Source organism: Cheilinus undulatus, linkage group 4 (genome assembly GCF_018320785.1).
Source record: "Cheilinus undulatus linkage group 4, ASM1832078v1, whole genome shotgun sequence".
NCBI classification, from domain to species: Eukaryota; Metazoa; Chordata; class Actinopteri; order Labriformes; family Labridae; genus Cheilinus; species Cheilinus undulatus.
In genome coordinates, this window is record NC_054868.1 from 37,510,820 (window position 1) to 37,536,131 (window position 25,312).

The 25,312-nt window shown below is 40.0% G+C and overlaps 1 protein-coding gene across 1 annotated transcript in view; it reads left to right on the forward strand.

Moving 5' to 3' along the window:
* The window catches only part of cntln (centlein, centrosomal protein), a 133,414-nt gene that overhangs the window by 18,698 nt on the left and 89,404 nt on the right, over window positions 1-25,312 (forward strand). Inside the window, exons 11-13 of the mRNA XM_041784419.1 lie at window positions 7,618-7,758; window positions 12,886-13,005; window positions 19,840-19,961. Of these exons, the coding sequence (XP_041640353.1) occupies window positions 7,618-7,758; window positions 12,886-13,005; window positions 19,840-19,961 (383 nt within the window). The remainder of the gene's footprint in view (window positions 1-7,617; window positions 7,759-12,885; window positions 13,006-19,839; window positions 19,962-25,312) is intronic.

The following is a 25,312-nucleotide window of genomic DNA, read 5'->3' on the forward strand; positions in this document are numbered from 1 at the left end:
GTTTTTGAGGGGGGAGTGGGGATAAAGGAGGAGGGTGGATGAGAGGAATAACACCCATTGTGTGTTGTACTTCCATGCTGTGCACAAAGATTGACTGTCTGTTCTCTCCTGGCTTATGTCAAGTTAACTCTGTACGGGAAGCTTAACAAGACTTTGCAAAGGCTTAAAGATGAACAATGTCTGGAGTAACTAAACAGTTCTGCCCTGCTGTCAGTCAATGTGAGCCATTGTATGTTTTTGGATATGCTAACCTTCTGTATTAATTAACCTGCAGGGTCAGCACTAGATCTTTGTTAAAACAGGTTTGTTGTCGCTCTAATTATGTACAAACTAGTTTTTCTTATGTCTTAACTAAGAATACATTTTCCCTTAATTAGGTAATAATTGTTAGAATTAATCATTTAGTCTAATACAGCTTTTCCCAAACTTAAGTATGCTGAATTTAAGACCTGAAAAATCTTCTGGGGCCCACCAAAAACCCTGATACAATCTTAACATGAGCTTCAGGTACTTACCTTTTATTAATCATATTTCTGGTTCATATACAGGAATTTTTAATTTGAATGTTTAGCTTTCAGATACATTAACATTACCCTGAAAGTGTTTGTGAGGGACACCAGGTTCAGTTAATGAGCCGCTGACATTAGTTTTGCTTTGATCAGGCATCTGCAAAGTCACTTGAATACAAATTTTCTTTTTTAGTATTTTCTTTTTTAGGCTCTGCAAACTCTGTCCTTGTAGCATTAATGTCTTCGAAGTCTGTGAATTGGCTGAAGCCACACCCACTCACAAGGAATAAAGTCCTCTCAAATTTTAGATAATACCTCTGATCAGAGCGCAGCTGCCTGGCTCTGTGTCAGAGCAGAGAGACAGAAGTTGGGCATTAAATTTACTATTTTCTGATACAAATATCTCTGTTATGCTACTTTTAATGACCCATAGGCCATCATTGCTCAGAGATTTGGGAAATTTACCTCACAATGAACAAGCATGTTCTTGGCTGTTAACTTTTTTAATGAAGGCAGTGACGTCAGCTAACTACGGTCTGTTATTCTCCATCAAAACTGTTGGTGTCATGGACTCTGATTTTTTACCTTGCTTGAATGAGCAACTTTCTAATGGTCTTAATCAAAAATTCAGTCACACATAGATATCAGTGTTTTCAAATGTTTACAGCAACCTTATTCCACCGTATCCAATGTGTTATGGGACAAGTTTTGGATTTCCCATTACAGGGACTTTAAAAGGTTAAAAGATGTCCTTTAATATCAGTGGAAACAAAGAAAACAGCAAATAAGAGAGTACTTATTCTTAAGAATCAGAACTACTGTTTTCAATTTAGTATTAACCTACACAATAAGTCATCAACCAGAATGGTGTTGACCAAATATCTTACTATAGCACTATCTGCAACTATATTTCTGTTTTTGTTTGTGAAAACTTGAAACAGTGAGATTTCCTTATAAAGTCAGCCTTGAAATGGCCTCACGCCCCAATCTTTTAGCCTCAAGGCCTGGCCGGTCATCAGACACCTGTGTGACCTCTTCACAGTGAGATCCACTCGGAACAAACTGCCAGGTTGGGAAGGTTTGGGTTGCCAGATTGGGTGGTCACCATCATAATCTAGCAGCAGGGAAGAGCCCTCATTAGTAGACAAAAAACTAGCCACTGTGAACACTTAATCATCCACAACAATCTCCCTCACTGCATCGTTGTATTTATAGTAGTTTAGTGTTTGGCTATCGGCAGAGCTGTGCTGTGATTAAAGACCAACATTAGGATCCATTGCAGACCTCAGGCTTTCTGGAACCTTCAGCACGGTAAATGAGTGGTTAGTTGGTAATTGTGTGGGCAGTCATTCAAAGCACTGGTTATTCTCTCATCAGCATTGGAAAAGGAAAATTAGGCTTAATTATTCAGTCCAGAAAAGTTTCATGAAAATGCAAGAGAAAGAAGCCCTGGTTTCTTATATGTGTAGCTTAACTTTTTATTGCAATAAGATGGGGGGGTAGAAAATTAATGATGGATTCATTCTGTTTAGCTGCCTCAGTCCAGGATGCTGCTGGTGGCTGTTCTTGCTCACTAATAGATGTGCACCTTTGAATTGCAAAGAGCCATTGTAATGTTGTCAGTAACACCAATGCTTTTCATAGGATGACAAAGTTGAATCGGTTTTAAAATATTAAATACATTGTTTCTTGTAGATATGATCTCTCAGTTTAGCCAAACCCCACAATTTACTATAGCATAAAGAAGGGATAGAACTACACTCACATTCTGGGTTGTTACAGTATCAGCTATATTCAACTGATATGGATAGCTGTTTTGATACAATGACAACAAAAGTGCAAGTCCTGGGCACCAAATATTTGGTAATTTCTTGTTTTTATTTTCCATTTTAAACAGGAAGACTCCTGCTCATTTGCTATATTTCACATGTAGGAGCTTTTGGTCAAAAAGATATCTTTAGTTTTTCTGAAGCAAACTTAAAAAATGGGTCATTTTAAAGCTCAAGTTGCATTTTATCTGTTTCTTTAATATGTTTGCTGTGTATTACTGCTCTTTGTTTCTCTGTAAACTGTTACAGCCTATCTTGGCCAAGAAAGTCTGAAAAAGAACTTTTTCTTTTCAAGGTTTTCCTGGTTATATAAAGGTTGAATAAAATAGAATAGAATAATAGCAGGTTTAGAAAAAGTGTAAAATGATCTAAAATTGACAATCTTACTGGTATCTTTAAGCAGCTTTGGCATACATTATACAAAATACTGCTTACATGGGTTTTATAGATGAACCTTAAGTGCAGAAGCATCATTTCCCAGGTGTCTGGGCCTTTTTCCCCTTTTTTATTAAATTGAAGGAAGCCCACATGGTGCTTTTCCCTCAGCTTGTTGAGATGGCTTTCAACATCTGCTTCTAGCTTGTTATTTATGTTTGCCAATTTTAAACACTTTTTAGATGTATAATTAAAGTGCTAGTTACACACGTGTACACCCACTGCTTTGCCCGGTCACGTTTTTCTTAGGTGAGCCATTTCTTTTGATCATCCTCATTTATAATGACAACCATTAAGTGAGAAGGATGGAATAATAACGCCACAAAGAAACTTTGGGATTCATTTTTAAGGAAAGAGGAGCTAAACAAACAGTCTGGTGTCAGCCAGAGGGTTCTTTTGTGTATTTTTATGTACTGTATTTAACTCAACTTTTTACGACCTTTCAGCGCAAGTTGTAACAGCATGAGGATAGAGTGTGCTCTCAGTCTTCTCTGCTTATGTTTGGGATAATGTGATGAAAAGCTTGTATATGTCAGACATTGTTGATTTGTTTTTCACATGGGCCTTGTTCTGACTCTGGCTGCTCTTCATTTTTTCCATCTGGAAGGCCATTCCTTTAGCCTAACTGTCAGGACCTCCCTTAGAGTATGTTAAAAATTTAGTGCAACCTGCTGCTTGTATTTACATACGCCTCTCCTCTCCTGTTATATCAGTCATCCTTTCAGTATGGAAACACTGTGTAAAGGTTATACATTCCAATAATGCCTTATAATAATGCTGATACATATTTTATGACTTCTAATGTTATTTTTGTCAACCTCTTACCTCATATGTGCTGCATTTGTTATTCAGTAAACAGTGTTGTCAACATGAGTTTGTGCATGAGCGTGTGTTTGGAGCCGGGCCATGTCCAGGGCCAGAGACACACTAATGACATGGACTCCAGCGGTGTGTTTTACCAGCTCAACTACTCTCATTAGATGAAAACCTCTGTGTAGCACAGCTCGCCTCATTAATGAAGCACAGCCATGTGCCGCTGCAGATACGTGCGCTCGCTCGTTGGAGCACATACACTCGGGTCAAACAGGCTGTGTGGGAGGACTCAGGGCTGTGTTTACGCATCCTACATCCTACTCACTGTGTGCTGTCCTTCCATAAAGTCCCTCTTCACTGCGCTACCAGCTTACACAAACTCATCCATATATGCACACACATTCTTTAAGGAGTCACCACCTTGAATACAGAGTGCTCCTGACCTATTGGGGGTGTAGGGGGGGAGTGCACCTTGTAACCCTCTCTTCTGAAACCTCTCCAGTCACTTTCTCTAATGACTTGGCTCCACAGATGTGCGTGAATCTGATTTGTGTTTGCATGTAGTTCTGTTTAGTGTGGCTCTGTCTGTGTGTGTGGCAGGGCCCCTCCTGATTATAGCTGCTACATAATTAACAGTGATCAGATTTGTTTTGTGGCATAAATGGTGCATGTGTAGAACATTAGGCCTGGCAAGTCTCATTTCACATTCAGCTCAAGGGCTCGGCAGCAGACGGGTCACGAGCTTCGGGGAGTACAATCACAAGCCTCACTCCATATGGTCCTGCCTGCCGCATCCTCACCAGCGAGGGCTGCTAGTGCCAGACAAGTTCCCCCAAGAACCTAATCGTGTTCAGTAATTACCAAGACCGGCTTTTCTCTTTTTTTTCTTCACTCTGCCTCCCTCCCTCCCCCAGCCTCCTCCCAAATCTCTTGCTTTTTTTCACTGCACCTGCACTCTCTCTGCTTCTCTATCAATCCTATGCTTTTTCGCTGTCCATTGCTTTCAATAAGCTGCATGTAATATGTTTATTTTTCCCCCGTAACATCTTTGCTCCTTTACTGCCTCACAGTTTGCCTATTTTCTGTTTTTGCTTGGTTGAAATCAGGATAAGGATGAGAGAGTTTTTGTGAAAAAGAAAAAAGCTCAGACACTCCCACATCAGTTAATTTCTAAATTGCTTTATGTGGATGGTGCTGAAAAACCCGTCCGTCCTCCTGACTGCCTAGAAATTATAAATAATTGTAACAGATGCGCCAATATGGCCAGCCTCCAATAAACGAGGCCCCAGATAATTTGACCAACCCCCTTTGACAGGCCAATTTAATAAAACATGAACAAAATCTTCCTCACTAATAATTTATCATCCCCTCTCCTCCCCTTTGGTTAAAGTTGATTACCCTGGCAGTTAACAAGGTCACGCCCAGATGCCAGGTTTTTGATAATGCAATCAGAACTCATTGGAAAAAAGGTGATGACATCCTGTGCACGTTTCTTCACTACCTGGCCTCTTTGTACCACAGTTGTGAAGGCCCCCGTCTGTCAAAAGGCTGTGGTTTGATGTATTTGAAGAAGAGTTGTTGATGGCAGCAGGTGATAGTGTTTTTTTTTTAACTCTTTCACACCTTTTGTAAAAGGGTTTATGAAAAGAAAGGTGAGAATATATGCTATAAGGTGGTGGAGTCAAGAGATTTGTATTTGAGTGTTAACTTTAAAATGAAGAACTCTGGCATCAATCAGACATACACGAACGCGCGAACACGTGCTTTGACTATAGGGTGTATGTTTGTCCCAACTAAACACATCATGTCCCGACTTTTATTCTGATAAACACAGATCAGCTTGGAGCAGCTTAAACTGTTCAAAGCTGCAGAAGCAAATGCTAAACTGTCATATTTTAGTGACCTGGGCTCATCATATTAAGCCATTTAGACTGGATGCTACTTTTTTCTATTTTATACCTTTAAGACCAGAAGAGAAGCCAGTGTGCCTCTACCTTTTAAGACCTGAATCGATATTAGCTTGTTTTGGATGATCTTATTGTTGACCAGCTTCAGCATTATTTTCTAAAACACTCATGTGGAAGGTGGGTTTTAGCCTCCTTAGCCTTCACATGGAAAAACTGATGGCTGAAAAAGTTTTTAAAGTTAAGCAGTGACAAATCATGGCTGATGAGTGAGGGCAGGAATATAGAGTCCAGCTACAGCAGTATTTTAGACAAGGAGAACAACAATGACTTTCTATCATCCTCAATTATGATGAGACTGTGGACCTGCTACCAGAGACTCAGTGGATAAGAGACATGTTTGAAGATAAAATATATAGTATATGATTTAAATAGAGAATAACAAATGTTTTATTACAACATTAATCAATTTCTCTTTAAACCTAGGGTTTGAACTTTTTAAAGGGTTTTTGTTTCATGTGTCTATCTAGTACAGAGGATGAAATTTTTTTATTTTGTAAACAGCTGCTGCAATGTCCGCTTTGGTACACACCTTCATGATATTCATACCAGGCACGAGCGCTGCATGTGTTGACTGTCAACAAATCTTCCTACAGGTGGTGTGATTCACTGAATAGCAGAACTGAGTTCTGAATAAAAACATTCTGTACAAACAAGGGGAGTTTTTCCAAGGAAATGGTAAACCCGGCGTTTACTTTGAAAGCAAAAACCAGGAGCGTACTTTTTCTGTGTTTATCTTGCCTGTGACATATTCTACAAGTGTGAAAAACTGAGTCTTACCAGTAGTAGAAGTTTAGAATAAAAACTTTAGTAGAAAGATGCACTTTTGCTGAGTCATCAAGCAACAGAAGGCTAATGCATTCTACAGGTGTGGACATAGAAATATGCCACAAGATAAAGATTACTCTCTATTGATCAGTTTTCTTGTCTATTTTGTCCAAGAACCTTGCACGGCTAGCAGAGAAAATAGGCAAGCCCTCTGTTCTCTAGATTGTCAGTGCAAGAGGCAGCTGAGATGCTCATGCAGGCACTCTGAATGACTTTACTTGTCAACATGCAAACGGAAATAAGAATCAGAACGTGCCGCGGCCAAGATGTGAATCTCATGTGCCCAATCTGAAATGGGCTTCAGGTTAAGTGTATAATATTTCACGTAGCACTTAGCAGAACAAAACTTGAGAAAAAGGAAACAAATATATGAAATTGTTTTTTTTTTTGTTGTTGGTTTTTTACTTTGAATAGTCCTTTTTATTCATTTATAGGGAGGTACTCCTCCATCTTGTATTTTTTAATCTTGCGTGTTTCTACAGTACCAGAGAAGAAAACAAATAACAGTTATGCTTTTTTTCACACCATTGGTTAATACCAGAAGTCAAGTCCAGTATTAGAGCATTTACTGGTTTGGCACTCCGATGCATCAACCTTGGTCCTGTAATGCTCTGGCCTCCTGATGGCAATTGTTTAGACTAGTGCCAGGCCCCTGCCCCATCTCTCCAGGTATCTCCCTGCTGACCCCTCCACCATGCACATGGCGGTCCCTGAAGTCTTGTCCAACCCAACGAGTCCTGGGCACCATCATGTGGGGAGCTGGATCAGGCACCAAAAACTTCACCGGGGGCTGGTAGAAGCACAGTAGCCGCTCCTGTATCAGGCAGCTGAGAGCATCTTGCAGTAGATTTGTCATAGTGAAGTGAATTTTATAAAGACAGGCAGTGATACTCTGGTTTTCTGGTTCATGCCTCATAAAATCACCGTCACCCAGTCACACCAATCCTAAGTTAAATTCAATTAGCGACCATTAAATACTTTTCCTTTGCCTCATAAGAGCAGATTGTTTGATTTTAAAAAATGATGATCATGCGTTTACTAATCTGACTTTTATAAAAAATGAAGCTATGAAGGCAATCAGTGATTGTCGTCATCTTGTTCATGATTCACAAGGTCACCACTGCACAGTCACGCCAATCCTTACTTCAATTTTGCTATTTCAGTTTCTAAGAGAGATGTTGTACCTCTCATGCTCTTTTCACGCTCACACATACATGCATTGTCTCTCTTCTCTTACAGGCTGTGGTGTCAGAGCAGGTTGATGGTGCAGCTCAGAGGTGCAGCCCTGATTCTGACAGGGCCTCCACCCAGGGCTCAGATCCCAGGCCAGAGGATAAGACCCTTCTACGCAGATCCACCAGTTCCGTCAGAAGACAGCAGGTAGGTTTGCACACACTTCTGCCAATTATGTCAAAGACAGCACGTGGGTGAGCAGCTTACATGCCCACACTTATCCATCACTGCTTTGCTCAGATTAGATCAAAGCCACAGAGAAGGGATATGAAGGAAATGGTCTGTTGAGAATCATGTGATTTATCAGGCCTTGCTTCTGCCAACCTTTGTCCTGAACTCCCCAACACACACACACACACACACACACACACCCACACCAACTCACGCACACACAGATGCCCCTCCAACTGTGACCAGGCCGACGTGTGCTGCTGGTTTCACGCATGCCTTGGGCTCAGGCACTGGCTAATTTACCGCTTCAACAGTACATTATGAACAAGAAAGAAGCTTTTGATCTTCTCAGTATTCCTCTCATAAGTTTGGCAGGACATGTTTCTAGATGGCCTCACTCTCGACTTAGCTGGCCTGAAGACACATTGTTGGATTTATACCGCTTTCCTCATTAGAGAATTTGTGGAAGGGCTTCTGTTCAGGCAGTTTATACATATATTTTCATTATTTTATACAAAATAAATACGGTGTATTGATGGATTGACTGTATTCAGTGTAACTGGAGGGTTCTTCAAGTTTGCCTAAGGACACATTCACACCCAATGCATACCCACGTACACAAAGTGACACAATTTGTCTCTAATTTACTTACTATTTATTCGAAAGAAATGTGCCAGTTTTCATACCAATAGATAATATTATACATTCCATTTGGACTATAATGTAATTTTCATAAAATGAATGTTTATTACCTGTTACCTCTCTGAGATGATATGGATCATTACGATATTATGTTATTGTTTAAATAATTATGTTTTAGACTATATGATTTTGTCCACTTTTCAATGGAAACCAAACTAAAACATGTACAGTGTTTGTTAAAATCAAAATTTCTGTTTGTATTCAGCTAGAATTTGTTGAAGCAGTTCCTTATTAGCCTCAGTTTTTACTGCACAATTGTATGCCCATATCCTTTTCTTTTTTTTTTTTCCATGAGTGATGATTACAAATGTTCCTCTAATATTAGAGATGCACTGATTGTGAAAATTGTGACAAAACAATTTTGCCAATTCCAATATCAATGTTTTTTTCTTTCACTTCTTTTGTTGTAAGAATCCTACTATGTCAACGTTTTCTCTCATGTTTGACAATGAAAACAGATCATTTTTTGTCTGACTGGTCACTTCTCCTGCCCTCCAAAAAATTTCTTATCAGATTCAATGGGAGGTACCAGATGCAAGCATAAAACTGATTGGACACAACAGATAAACACCGGTAACTAATACCTGTTCATCCCACATCGTTTGGCTGATGCATCTCAAACAGGGCTGACATCAGCTGATACTGATACATGGCTGAATTCTTACAGCATAATACTGGCCACAAACAATACTGCCAAGAGGCACATTTTTCTCTCAAGCTAATCGCTGATTCTCCTCTTTCTCTGTTAAAAGATAAGTCAGACAGTAGGTTAAAGGCTTTTCCTAAGTTAAGTTCAAATCAGCTGGAACAATCCGGTTTAAACATTACTGCTTACAAAATAAGAACAACTTTAGTCAATATTGCTGCTGGCTGCTTTGTATCTGCACAAGATGAAGCTCCAAAGGAACCATAAACCAGTTATGTTTCATTACACTCCATTTAAACAATAATACCAGTCTACAAGGTCAAAAGTGTGTGCAGCCCACAATTTGTGCCTAAAGTCTATTATAAACTGAATTCACAAGAGTTACTTAGTGTTACAAGTGTGGTGTTTTGCTTACAGTAATAGCTGCTCTAATGTTTCGAATTTGAATCTTGAGTAGTTTTCGGGCATGACACTGATTTTTTGGCCTATATCTGGTATGCCAGTATTTCAAAACTCATTTTAGCTGATACAGATATATACAAACCTTTCTTTATTGTAAAAAACAACAAGTTTCTCCCGTGCAAAGAGAGGCTGAGTGAATCAGAGCAAAGAGAAGAGTAGGGAAGTAGACGGTAGACAGATGGTAGTTGTTTTATGTGTAGGTCAAAATGTTTGTTGCGCAGGTGGGCCCCCTGGCACCCAAGGCAACCTTCTATATGGGATGCTACATTTGTATGATTTGCCAGTAATTCATTCTTATATGTGATTTATTCTGCTGGTTTGTACAGCTGCTATATCAGCTGTAAATATCTTCAGATATTTACATATCTGCAGATACCAGTATTTGACTTTTTTAGCTACAATCTGAGGATCATAATATTATGCCGACAATATTGCGCATCCCTACATTTTTCACTTTTAGTTGGAGATGAATGATAAAAAAACTGCATAACATTGTTTAACTAATCAGTTTTCTGCTAAAAAACTGTTTGGACACAGTTTAAGGGCATTTCCAACAGTAAGCTACCTTGCAGCTTTTGGTGAACTAGCGTTACCCTGATGCTAGACATTTTCAAAACGTTCGCAGTTTTTCAATAAATGTGAGATGGGTTTCTTAAAGAAGCACTACATCATGCTGTTACCAAAAACTTCAAGTTTTCAGGTTATCTGTTCTTGCTTTACTCGGTTTGGACAGGGTTTTTTGTTTTGTTTTGTTTTTTTTTTTCATTTTTGTGCTCCTTCGATGGATGTTTTGTGCAATGATGTACTTTTACTTTGTGTTTACATTACGCTAATGTGTTTACATTTTGAGTCGTTCTGTCTGTTTGTGTCTTGCCCTGTGTTTGTATGCAGTTGTACAACATTCCTATTCAGCTTAGAACCTGAACAACTTCAGCTTTGAGACTCACACATGACACGCTGCTGCGATCATAAAGAAGCCCATTGATGACAGTGACCCCTCTCTCTGGGAGATGTAGAGAGGGTGGAGGAGAGGTGAAGGGAGGAGGGAGGCAGTCGATGAAATGCTTCTTCTTCGCTTTGCAGCCAGTGACACTGACCTCTCAGTAAATAAGTGTTACTCTTGCTTGCATACAGACTGTGTTGAGAACCAGGCTTCACTCCTCGTTTCCCTCCTGCTGTATGCTCTCCTCCTCTCCATCTGCATCACCCTCTCGTGTTTACAGAGCCATTACAGGGTGTGATGCACAGGTCAGGTCATGGCCGCCAACCAGCTGCCGAGCCGAGGTAGACAGCGGTCACGTCTTTCTTTGCCTCGTGTTCTCTGCTTTTTATCTTTAGGCACATTAACAACGTCACAACATGGAGCTTCCCACACAAGGCCTTCATGCGTCCTCTGAACCCTCAGTAGATCGGCATCCAACAGGACCAGAGGGAACATCTGCAGCAATTCTCAGTCATTTGTCTGTGTTACCATGTCATTTTCCTCCGTTCTTCTTCACACAAAGCAGACAGCAGTTTATCTCCACTGGGTTTCATATACAGAGGAAAACAAACAATGAATTATAAAGGTAGATGCTTAATAAATATCCAAAATGCAGTTCTGCTTAAAAATCCATCCCAAAGAAGTTAGATTTTACTGTTGGTCATCTTTACTTAAAGTTGAGTTTTTCTTGAATTCCCCCTTTGGCTACCCTGGTTTCCCCATGCACTCACAGGCAAAGCCAGTTGGCCTGCCACTCATCAGGAATATGCATATCAATCTGCTAATTAGTTGCATAGAGTCATTAAGGCTAAGTTAGAACACATGCTTGGCACCCACACGGGCATGATCGCAAAAACAGGCACACCAGGTCACTGAAGGCAACCGTAGCTTAAAGGCACATTCTCAAACACTAGAATACTGCGATTTTTTGTGACAGGAAAATGATTTCACAAACTTGCATACCATAGTTGATAATAAGTAAAATAGAACTGCCATAAATGCCCTCTTATTGTTGTAATCCTCAATCTTTTCCGCATATCCAATGCTTTTTGCTTAGACTTTGTCAGGGTTAAATTGATATTACTTGCACCATGTAATTGCATTTTTTTAATAATTTGTTTCTCACAGGCAGTATTCAAATTGTGATACTGCAGAATATGAGATAAAATTGACAAAATGCATGCAGGCTGTTCCATCCATCAAAAGGCAACATATTCAGTTACTTTAAAGTATCATCAGTATAATTTTTTTCTGTAAACTCTATGCAATGAATTCTCTGAACCCATCCTTTGTTCTTGCTTTACTACCAGAAAACCCTGACTTTTAAACTTCTGCTTGTGATTTAAATATTATATTGTAGTTGAATGCATGTACCTATATTATATTTAAACCATCTACTTTTTACACCACAGGTGTGCTCAAATAAGTGTAGATATGATCTTTAGTTTTATAACTTTTAAGGAAACAAAAGCCTGTAATAGCCACTAGAACTCATTTTTCATGGCTATCATAAACCTCCCCACACCTCATGTACTCCTCATCCGCTCCAGCACAAGGCCTGTAGTACGGTTAGTCGCATTGCATATTTTAGCCTGCCATCTGGTCAGCCCTGCCTGGCACCACAGGGGGCTACATATCCTCTCATATTCATATTCCACAAGCATATTGTTCCCACTGCTTTTTCTACAGTGCGGCCCCAGCACTTCTCTGCTTCTTTATTTATTTCCACAGAAGAGGCTGGCTAGCAAACTGCACCCCCCTCCTAATCGGCGGCTCTTCCAGTTGTCCTATCAAGTGTAACCTGGAGGCCCCTGGTAGAGCAATTAGAGCGGCCTCCCTGCCCACCTCTTGTAATGAAGCCCAGCACATTCTGGAATCTATAGCCCCTTTAGTCTCCCCTAATGGGACATCATTATTGTCAAAGAAACAATGTAAATGGAAATGAACATACTCATTAGCCAGTCGCAGGGAGAAACCTTTGCCGCTCTCAGCTTGCAACTCCCGCTTCCAAACACGCACACATCCACACACACACCAAACTGAACCTCCTCCTTTCAGCTTCTGTAGACTGCTGCCCCAGCTTTGCTTTATTCCTGTGGCAGCACGTTGGTTTGTGTGTGCATATGTGCGTACTGAAGAAGACGATGTGTATTTTACTCAAGGTGAGAGGAGGAGAGCACAGATAATTTCACTATTGGCATTCACTAAGTGTTTCTATTTTGTTAATTGTTGCATGAGTCTGTGCCTCTGTGTGCAACAGAAGTGTGCTCTTAGGTCTCACCTCAGTGCTTCTTTTGCTTACCTATCCCAGGGTGCACTTGTGCAGCGGTCCAGGTCTCTGTCCCCTGCTAGCAGTGTGGAGTTGGGCAGTAGAAGCAGAGGAGGGGCTGAACAGAGGATTCAAGACCTTGAGGAGTTGCTGCAGTTAAAGGTAACAAGCTAACATAGGCTGTGAAGACTACAATTGTCATGATACTAGGATTTAAAACTTGTATTTGATCCTTGTAAAAATCAAACAGATACCATTAAAGACACTGGGCAGGAGTTTGCCAGAAATTTTTGATGCATTCATTCCTCTCTTATGCAAATTTCTTATGAGCAGGGGTGTTATGGTTCACAGAGGTCATGGTTCAGTCACGGTTCAGTAAGGATCCGGCTCATCAATAATAAAGGAACATAAGTCCCAGACTTTAAAACTAGCGTAAGGTCAGCTTACACTGTGTACCATCTGTTATTTAGAACTATCTGGTGTTTCAGGACCTGTGTCCATAGTTGGCTTTTTTGGCACTGTCAGTGCTTGTTTTTGATTCAAAACCAGTGTAGTCCAGCGTTCTGGGTGCTATGGACAGAAAAGTGCCCGGCACTTAAAGCACTTGTTTATTACTTCTTTTTTCAAGAGTGATTTTCAGGTCTGCAGCTGCTGCCTTGTGTCAGGAGAGGATTCCTTTACATTGTCTGCATGTCTTCTGTGTGATATCTCCTTGGCATATGGAATATAAAGCTCATAGAGCTATTTCAAAACAGTGTTACAGATTCTAGTGAGGAACGCAAGATTCATTTTTTTGTAACAGCAGCAATATAAACAACAACAGGAATTGGGGTCCTCAGTGCTCAGGGTCTGATGTTAAAGTTTTTGCCTACTCGCCCTTCAGGGCAAGTGCCTCCCAAATCTACTTGCCACATCTTAATTCCCATTTGCCCTGTCCAGGAGATACTTTTTCTGGCTGTCAAGTGCAAATATTTTGCTCACAACATACTTAGAACTAAAATCCAGTGCCTGTCGACTGTGGAAAGCAATACAAAACACTTCTTTCTTAAGAAAACTGTATTTATTAGCTATGTGTTAGCCCACTCAAAATTATATTTAACTTTGTACAGATCAGTACAATGTGAAAGCTGCACCAGGTTGTTTTCCGAAGAAATTCAAACTCAGAAATTTCATATTTACAATACTAACAAGGTAATAATACAAACTCAGAAATATTTTTTTTCGTAACTGATGAAACCAACTGTTCTCAGAGGACAATGAGGTCAGCAAAACACTGACACGAGAGAGGTGGCGGGGTCTGCTACATATGCACCATGTATAAAAGGGTGCTTTTCTTCTGTTTTTGTTTGGTTTATTCATCATGAAACTGAAGAAATTTTGCTGACACGTGGAAATCAACCAATTACGATTTTTTTGTTTAATTAATAATGTCTTCCCCAAAACTACATAATACCCCTTTAAAGTGCTATTTCACAGTTCCACCTTGTAACTGTAACAGTTAGACCAGTGGTACTTAACCTTATTCTACCAAAGAGCCACATTGTCTAAAAAATACTTTAGCAAGAGCCACAATACAAACCGGGAATGTAAGGTAGATAATAGATCAGTTAATCTGTAGTAGAAATGAAATAAAACAGTGGATTGGTGAATAATTATGAAGTTAAATGGGATAGAAATGTCTGTATAGAGTCAGAAGAACCAATCTGTCACTGATAATGAGCATATATTTATTTTATTTATCACTGACATCAGGCTAAAACCTTGTATCTCAATTTTTCATGATTTTAATTTGTTTTTATAAATCATATTTATATCATTTTTATAAATTATAAACCACTCATTCCCTGAAAAGTGATCATTTTGGAGATAATAGTCTTTGGCCCAACACCAGCATTATGAAAGCTCCACCTGGCCTAAAGATTTTTTAAGACATTAGAATGTGCTGAGTTTGAGCGCTGAGATGCCTTTCAAAGAAAATGATGAATTATGGTTGGCAATTTGGGCATTTATATCTCACACTGGGACATTTACTGGAGTTCTGTGGCTTTATTAACATAAAAGAGATGCTTTCTAATTTTTTTCCACTCATATTAATCCTTTCGTAAAAGGGGGAGGGGCCTCATATTGGTCTTTGCCCTGGGCCTCCAAATGACTAAAACCAGCCCTGTCTCACACCTGCAGCACTCCAGACACATTGTTTCACCCTGCCTCATTTTGGAGATTTAGTTTTATATTTCTGCTCTTTTGACAATATTTATGATCATTAATACATTAAAGATCAAATAAAACATCCACATTTGGACAAATTTTGCTAGATGTGATGTTATCTCCACATGTGATCCGTGTGTGTTATGCTCATTGATGACGCGCATCGGCATAATTGTCATAAGATATGGGTGTGAGAGAGCATCGGCAGGAAGTGGCTGGAGAAAAAGTTAAAACGGAGAAATGGGAAGCTTCAGATTAAACACGACAGCACACCTCAATGAATGAACTTACTGAAGAGACGCAGCACCAGCGGACTTCCTCTGCTCTCTTCTCTTACACTCCTCCGTCGAGCACATCTGACAGTAATAAAATACGAATTTATAACAATAAACGTTTAAATTTGGAAGTGAAAGCCTGTCTTCATGTGGGTAACAGATTTATTGATGTGACCTACCATGAATCTTTACTGATGACAGTGTTTACCTTCATAAAGGTTAGTTAAAGTTTGTGTAGCTGTCTGCACGTCAGCAGACACACTCAGCCAATGGAGGCAGCGACACACTGCATCTGGCCTTGGGGTAGTAACAGAAACGAAAGGAAAATAATAAAATTCATGAACAGAAAAGCTCAGAGTTGTGCTTGCCCGATCGGGCAAGTCCTGACAAGTTTTGCTTGCCCGTCTGCTTTTTAAAGTTGCCTCAGGCATTCGGGCAACCGTTAATGTCGGACCCTGATGCTGAAAGTGCAAAAAAGACAGCTATGGACGTACAGCCTTAAACATGAGACAAAAATGTGGAAAAAAAATTGTGCAAAACATAAAGCAAAACAGATGTTAAGAGCCTAATATTGAAAGAAGGAAAATAAACATAATGTAAAATGCAAATTAGAATATGGGCATTTTTAGAGCAGTACTTCATGTTTATGATTCATTGAGTGTGCTGTGTTGACACTGTTGTTGGTAAAAAGCTGGTGCAGGGATTACTTTTGCAAAATCCTGACTCATGCTTTCCCGCTGAAGGACCCCAGACTAGCTCATCGATGCATAGGATGGGACGTTGTAACCGAGCCTGAGCAGAGCACTTAAATATGCGCTTGTAGTCGGTTTCCTCCTCTTGTACAGGTCAGTGTAGCCTTCAAAATGTGTTATCATTGCTAATATCTTTATACTGCTCTGCTATAACATCTGGAGGCTTTTAAAAAAAATATTGCAGAGCTGGGAAAAGGCAGAAAAAGCTGATGGATTGTGCTTCTCTGCTTCTCTTACTGTAGGAGCTAATTTTCCTTCCTTTTGTGTTTTGTTTTGCCAGCTTCTTCCTCTTCTTTGTTGGTTGTTTTAAAGCGGTTAACAAACACAAAGATTACTGCCACCTTAGCGGGTAAATCAATTGACAAATTTGTTTGCTCTTGCTTGCTTTTTTATGGTTGTTCAGACATATTCATTATGTGACTATGTGCACAAAACTGTGACCCTCGACCCCCTCTCTGGAGGAATACAAATACCTTCACACCCCTACTTATGAAACTGATGCAATTTTCAAAAGTTTCTTGGATCCAACTCCAATTAAAATCCAATATTAGAGATGTAAGATTTTTAAATTGGGATTAACCGGATGCTTTATTGTCCCTTTCAACACACTTTGGTAAGCCACTACACATCTCCCTGCAGCCACAATGATGTAACACAAACCCATTTTGCTTCTTAAAGTCAAATTTCACTTTGAAAACTTACAGACTGCTCAGTGGACAAGTCAGAAGCCATCTGACCCTTGTGTTATCAAACATTTACCTTTTTACTGTCACCCTATTTTCTTTTCAATCTATACCAAGCTCCTTTTTCCATGGTAAACAAAGAAATCCTAATACTTATTGTGATTAACAAAAATTTAATAAACTGACAGCTGTAATTTTCACTTTTCAATTCTATCAGTCATTGAAGTAACAATGTATTGTTTTTTAAACGTGAGGTATCAAAAAAGTATTGAGTTACCAAAAATTTTGATAACATTAATAGAATACACACCATTATCTTATTTTTTACAGCTGAAGAATCACATAAATGTCCAGTTCTATTATAGTTCAGCTGTTAGTCCTTTATTTTCTGCAGCCCACTTTCTTGTGTTTGCTTTTCTGTCCTTGTCTTTTATCACAGTGTTTCTCCATCATGCCTGTGGCTGTTGACTGCCTGTGACTTTGAAACTCTTTGAAGCTTTCTTTGCTGAATAGGGCACATTCAGTGGCACAGTGGTGTCCAGCTGATAGTGTGCGGGGCCATAGACGGGCTCTAATGGAGCCGCTTGTTGCTCTGGCCACTATCTCACACATATGATTGCTGCTATCAGCCGCTGGGTTGTTGGAAGATCTGCAGCGCTGTAACAGTCACGGTCTGCTAAGGGTTCAATTCACTTGTGCTGCCACAGCTTCCTCATGACCTTCTTTTACAGCGCCTTTTCACACACACACAAACACACGTGTTAGACGAACGTGTAGATAATGTATGTGTGTGCAGAGCATGCGTAGGCAGTGAAACAGCAGGGGAAGAGCTTCGCTGGTGAAAGTGGATGCATCACTTTTTTTTTCTCTTAAACGAATCAGCTTTATTGGTCTTTTAACCTTCACATGCCCTCTGACATCTTTCTCCCACAATTCTTCATTCTTACTCTATTTTTCATATTCACTCCAAGCAAAATAAACTTAATTTTCACCTTTCCCCTATCTTTTAAGGTCTCAAAACATGTCTTTTTCTCTTTTATTCAATGTCATAAGTGTATATTTTTCCACTTCCATTGCGTTTTTTCATAAGTCTGGACTTTCCCCTAAAGCTGTCCTCTTCACTGTCTTCCTTTATCCTTCTCCATCCGTCAGCCTGACCAGTGGGTGAGTGAGTGATTATGCAGAGGTCATCTCCCTTTGAGCACAATCCCAGGAACACATTAGGCATCATTTTCTTGTCAGATGTAAAGTGTCTAAATTACATCACTGGCAGACACCTCGTCGGACGGTGATGCTCAACGTAGATGTAGATGACACGCATGACTGTTTTAGTTAATGGTGCCATTTACGTGTCTGCCTATTGAGGGGCATTTAGCAAAGGTACGCACAGGAAAATGGTGATTAGCAACTCAAGTCTGTGACCACATTAATGAGAGCATGATTTAGTGGTTATGTCCTTTGCTTTGAGCTGGCATTGAGCATCTTACCCTACATCTGTTACAGTGGAGACCTCACCTCCAGCAGTGGTACTTCACTTTGTCCAGCCTGTTGTTCTCCAGTTGATCCTCTTCAATTCTTTCCGATAGAATGACTTTCAAATTGGGTACGCAAGCCCGTACCATTGACATGTTGACCTTAGCAGCTAACAGCAGCAGACAAACAAACAATTCTCATAATAATGGCCTCTTTTTTTCCTTTCACACACTTTGAAGTAAACAGTAGCTGTTGCTGTGTAATTATTTTTCAGCTTGAGAACGTCCACAGATGTGTATGCTGGCTGGGTAAGGGGATGTATTGATCGGTGGGCAAGGGTCTCTGGCCTGATGACCAGAGCTGGGCTACCCAGGGGAAGCTCTATAAGGAGCCTGGGAAGCCATGATGTGGCTAATGCCCTGCCACTTGCTCCATCCTGCGCCCCCCCTCTCCTCCTCCATCAGTCAGCCTCAAGTCTTCTGTGTCCTCCCCCAGCTCCTAGTTCCACCAGTTAACACTGCCCTGCTCTGGCCCCCTTTCATTAGAGCCTTGTTTTTGAGAGGTTGGGGGCAGCTTGAAGGGGCCGAGGATGTCTTGCAGATGTCCTCTGTGAATAATCCGCACTAGGGAAAATCCATACTTGTCACATTGGCAGTGTGAACGTGCTTTTTGTGTGTGCGCGTGTCCAGTGCATGTTTGTGTGCTCTCTCTGTTCTCTTTGTCCTTGTTAATAATAACAGGGCTGAGGGCTCGCATTTCCCTCTCTGCAGGGCAGCCGTGTCATATCAGCAGTAAACAAGCTCCTTCCCTTCAGAAAGCGCTCGACAACTCTCCCCAGCCCTGGCCACTCAAGCAGAAACCTGTCCTGCACTCTTCCTTTCACTTTTCTCTTTGCTTTGCTCTCTTTCTTCTCTTCCTAATTTCTTCCTCCTCCCTCTCTCTTTCTCTTTCCTCTATTTTCATCAGCTGTCTTTCTCCCCTCCTTTGCTCTTTTTCCACCTCTGTTTGTCCTGCCTGTTGAAAGTGTTTTCTCCATCGCCCTCGCTGTTAAGGTCAGTGAGACGGGGAGGAGGTTTGCCCCTGACAAGAAAAATCTATATGTTGTCTTCTCTTACTCCTTCTTTAAAGCTCCAGCCCAATCTTGCTTGGGTTTTAATAGCTGTCAACAACAGTGTCAGCAGCAAACCCACTGCTAAAGACCCTTCCCAAAACTAACACATGCTGGACATCGGTTGGTAGCTCAAGTGGGTGAGATCTTTGCTCTATATGTGTGTGAGTGTGTGTGCTTCAGTTCCTGTGGCCCTGCTGACTCGTCATGTAAATGTCGTCCTTTAATGATGTCTCAGTTGCTCAGTGAGAGTGGGAGCACTTGTCAGGGAGAAATGTGAGGAGAGAAAAGAACCTGAACCTGCTAGTTTCTGTCAGGCAGGTGTTTCAGCTGTGGACCACTTTAAATATGTAGGATGTGAGGGGCTCTCTTCAGCTTCCTTCCTGTACTACTGCTGTGCCAGAGTACATGAATCAAACTCCCTTTTCATTAGTGTTGTTATTCATCTGACATGCACAACTTCTGGGAAAGAAAAATCTTGTCACTGTGCCTTTCAGATGCAGGAGAATGAAGAGTTGAGGAGGGCACATGATAATCGGCGGGAACGCCTGTGTTTGATTCAGACCAACTACAAGACGATCAGAGAGCAACTAAAAGAAATGGAGAAATCAGTTGGCCTGTGAGTATTCACTGGAAGTACAAACTTCTCTCACACACACAAAAAAGTTAGGAAAAACAAAAAAACTGTGTACCCCTCAAAATAAACAGGACTATTTTCTTTAGATTAGAAGAACACAAAACTAGTCTATCGTTGTAGCGATACGCTCACAATATGATCATGATACGATTTAATGACAGTTTATTACATTATTCTACTTTTTAAGAAGACTTTAAATTAAAGTCAATTTATGATTAAAACTTAATTTTAAAAATATGCGCTTACTAGGGCTGTCAAAAGATTAAAAATTTCAATTGCAATTAATCTAAGTAGTTAATTGGGATTATTCTCCACTTTCTGCACTTAAAACAGTTTGTCTTTCATTTTTGGGTTGTGTAGTATTCAAGTTGAGGTAAATGATTTCCTGTTTGATTACAGACCTGCTTTTATTTTGAAAAAAAAAAAAGTCAGATAGGTAGACTTAAAATTATAACATTTGCTTGATTGAAAAGGAAATGAGAGAACAGTAAAAAGGTAGATATTTGAAAGCACAAGGTGTAGAGTGTCGCAGGAATGAGTCCTGAAATGTGGAAGTAAGTTAGCATTTTAGCACTGCCAGTTTCCTCGTCTGAAAGTCTATGGGATTTTTAATGAGTTTTCGGTTGAATGCCTGAAATAAGGTCTGTGGTGAACACAAGCTCGAGGGAGTTGAACATTTTATCCTACAACATAAAATACATCTGAAACATGCCCCACCTTTGTATTGTGTATCTTTTCACGTCTTAATAAAGGCGGTTGCTAAAAGACAGCTAACAAGACTACAGCGTTTGCTGGGAAGACTATATGTCATCATCTGAACCGCGGCAACTGAGCCTGTTCGATTGTATCCACGGACAATGACGTTAAATTCAGTTGACTGTGTTGTAGTTCAATATAGCATGACATCAGCTTTTTACTTTTGTCAGTTATATTAACGAACCAGATATGATGCTTATTTTATCAATTTATGTTATTGATAATAGATTATTTTTATGAACAAAACGTGTACGTTTCATAAACTTTTATTGGACACAGGCCTTTTTTTTCAGCAATAATCCAAAACTCAATTGAAAAATCCTATAGGCTTGACGCAGAGGGAACCCATGTGACGCTAACTTTCGGGTTTGCCTTCACAATTATGTCACGACTGCACCACTCTATAACCCTGCCCCCCTAACTCTACAGCGATATAAAATCACCAAGCAGTTCATCTCAGGGCAGTCTGTTAGTTGATGTCACTGCCTTCATTGAAAGTTAACATTCAGTTTAATGCTGTTTTCTGTTCATTGTGAAGTGAATTTGCCAAATCTTTTCAGATTTATGATTTTCATCATTTAAAGCATCATAACAGAGATTTGAGCCAGAAAACTGACAGCTAAAAAGGCAGCTGTGCTCTGATCCTAAGGTCACCTCAAGGTCAAGGGATAGGCTAATAGTGTGAGTGCTTTCCTCCATTCAGAATGTAGTATTTTTTTTAATCTGAGAAGATCGTATTTCTGGTGAGTAGGTGTGGCTTCAGCTTATTCAGCCGCCATACCCACACCATCCTGGTGCACAGTGTACAGTTTACTGCCTTATTTTTTATGATTTTGAAGTTTTATTTTTTTATAATGAGAAATGATTTATCTGTCTGATTTTTTTTTTCAAAGATTTATTTTTGGGCCTTTACATGCCTTTGTTAGATAGTGGAGGACAGTGGATAGACTTGGAAAGAGGGAAGAGAGAGAGTGGGGAGAGACATGCGGTAAAGGGTCACAGACTGGATTCAAACCCGGGCCACTCGCGTACATGGTGTGCGCCTTAAACCACTCGACTATCTGCGCACCTATCCGTCTGAAATTTGACCTGGTGGTTCATAACACAGTGACCTATCATACAACAAACCTGAATCCAGATTTATTATCACTTCATAGGGTCTTTAAGTGAAATGAAACATTAAGGAGAAGTGGTGGACTTTTAAATCACTGTAAAATTATATACACAATTCATGCATTGATGCTTACAGCCGTAGTACATGCTAATAAGAAAGCATATTTTTTCTTTATTTAAATTAATAATTAAATTAATTTACAAAAAGACTTTTATGTTTTTATTCGAAAAAAGGATTTTTTAAAAATACTTAATCAAATGAAAATGATAGGGAAACAGTGCCTTTGTTTCTGCATCAAAGCACAGAAAGCTTTTATGCTAGCTGTCTGGTGCCCATTTATGCAACTCTTCTTTAGTTACAACCAAGAGGAGCAAAGGGCAGATAGCTCCCTCTGGTGGTTAAAATAGTATGGCAGTATATATTTTTGTAAATTTAAATTCAAATTATTAATGATTAAAATCAATTTGGGAGAAAAGGATATATGTATGGATGTTCAATTGGATTGTGAGGTATTATTACATTATGATTAGTGTGTAGCTTCCCATGATTAAATGTAAAATATAATCGCATTTAGCCAACCAGCCTAAAGTCATGTAAAAACACTCTAACTAACTTGTAGTGCTAGCACCGCTGGCCTTCGATCCTCTTTTTCTGAGTCAATATCCACATTCCTGAGCTGAATATTTTTACACAATACTGGATAATCTACAGCAGTTAGTGGTTGTTGATATCTGATTAAAAAACATTGTGGTAGCGAGGCAATAGTCTTTAAGAACAACTACAGTCGCTGCTAGTGGTAGGCGGCTACGTTACAGTTTGACTGGGATGGTGGGTGTTAACATTAAAAAATTAATTAATAGTTTGACCAACCTTGTAAGTCTGGGGCCAACGATAGTGACATAGGGATCTGAATTTATCCATTTAGACAGCTTATCGCGCTCATCCCTAATAATAATATATGTATACAAATATCTAACCTGAGTAGGTCTGAAAGATTACTTGTTTGATGGCTGTAAACCCCTGCCATCTCTCAAATGGTTTAGCGATTCTAAGCTCTGCACAAACAGGCTCAGAGCTTTAGCTTACCCCACTTCACTCCAAGCCTACAGCAAACGCACACACAATACACACCAAAGAGCCCCCTCTTCCAGTACGTATCTCATCACTGAAATATCTGCCATATTTGCACATGTACATTGATCACTGACACCTTGATTCTGTACGTTACGTACTTGAACAACTGTCGCTTGTGTTGTCATACTTAAAAACTTTTTAAAGCTTTTTTTTCTATTTAATGATTTATTGTCTACTTTATCACTGTTTTTATGTTGTTGACTATTTTGATACTGCTTACTATTTCAGTACTGTCTTTTGTTATTTTTTATTCATATACAGAGATATCATACATGATTTCTGTAAACAGTGACAATAACGTTGATTCAGGTTCAGATTCTAAGATTAGATAGTGTGAAGACAATTAACCCTTAATCATATTAATTTGCTTTAGTGTTTTTTCTCTCAAAAATGTTCAAAATGAGCTGGTTCCAGCACATCTCTTGGCTTCTTTTTTCCAGTTGTAAGTTAATTATCCTGACTGTTTGCCAAAGGAAGCTATCTAGAGATGACACTTAGGGCTCCAGGGAGCTGTGATTAGCACTTTTCCCAACTTTCTTTGATTTTAAAGACTAAACTATGAAACGTTATTCATGAAAGTATTCAGCTGATTGTGTGAGTATGAAAATAACTCTGATTTGCAGTCTTGAAGATGGATAACATCCCATTTTTACACAGCAGAAGCCACTAAGAGATATCTGAAAGTGGAAAACGTGTAACTCAAACTTCCTTATATTAAAAGCCCCCATGAAATGCTACAACCTCCGGCAACGTCTCACAAATAGTCTTAGGGTCTCACTACTCTCCACATGTTGTCTGACAAGAGCTGAGAGCTGGATTCGGAAGAGAGGGAGAAATTCCTTCCTTTACCTCCGAAAAGCTCAGAGGTTTTAAGCCCAGTCAATTTGGGCCGTTTTGTGCCAAGTGTGTGTGCGCTTCTGAGTCTACCCTCCCTCAGCATTCATTAAGATGTGAGAGCCAGAGGCTGGAGGTGTCTGGTCCTGGGGGGTGCAAGGTGTTTGAGAAGGCCTGTGGAGGTAGGAGGGGGGAGGAAGAGGTGAGGGCCATTTCCTGCTTCAACCTGTTATCTTCACCAGAAACCACAGCACTTTTTACACAAAGTGGAAAATGTGCTGGAAAATGTCATTAATATAAAAGTATTGTTCTCTCTGTTGTCTACCAGAGCATTTTTCCACCTTTTCTGTCTGTGTTTCTTCTTCTCTAGCAACGTCATTGAGTCCTTTTGAAAGTGTAACTAAAGGTGCATATGTTTGGTGGCCGCGCGGGAGCAAAGTGTTGACCCCCTCAGCTGTTTTCTCTCTGGGTTAATTAAAGAAAACAGCGGTGCAATGTGAGCCCGTGTGAAAGTGGAGCGAGGGAGAGAGCGTGTTCAGCGCTAGGCTCGACTCGGCTCATGTCAGCTCAGTGCGGCTCAGCAGCATGTGTCTGAGACAGTGGGAACAAAGACGGAGAGATGTAGGGGAAGAAAACTCTTAACACCAGACGTGTTGCTGTTATACATTTGAGCAAGTTAACATCATAAGGTTCTGCCTGGTGAAATAATGTAAATTAACTCCGAATAAATTGGTATTATGAGAAGAAAATGGGTCCTTTTATAAGAAGAAAAAAGGACAAAAAAGCTAAGGCGACCTATTCATGATAATAAGTTTGATGTCAAAGTATCTGAATTTCATGACTGATATGACACCAAATTGATGCAATAGGCAGCTTTGCCCTTTTCAGTCAGAGCCCTCTATGGCACCAGCCAGTCACTCAATGTTATGATCCTGGCATTCATTTGGCATTAAGCCCCATCCTTAAATAGCTGTTAAATCCGCTGGGGTAATGCCAGCCTGAATGAAAGACAATAGAAAATGACTTAAATACTCCCATTAGTGCTGGAAAATCAGGGCCCTAACAAGTCAGTGGGGATAGGCGTTGAGTCTCATTGCATTTGGAGCTTGTTAGGGATTTCCCTGTAGCTTCCATGCTGTGTTGTTGCCTTTTTGGTAAGATGCAGGGGGGTCGCTTTTTTGTTCCCCTTTATTTGTGCAGGACCAAAAGATGAGTCTGTAATGTCTCCCTCCTTATCTGTCCTGCGCATGTCTACATTTACAAATGCTTCAGTTTATGAGCACTGTATAAGTTGAAAAAGGTATGCTGGTATTGGGCAATGACATTATTTTGTTAATTTTTCAGATTTTTGTCTCCCTCATATAAGTCTTTTCCCTCACTGGCAGAATAAGGCACAGAGGAGGACAGTTGGTTGCTGCATGGTAGCTGCAAAGTGACGTCACCCATGTGGGCAATAACCAGGATAGAACTAAAAGCCAATCACAGAGCAGACAGA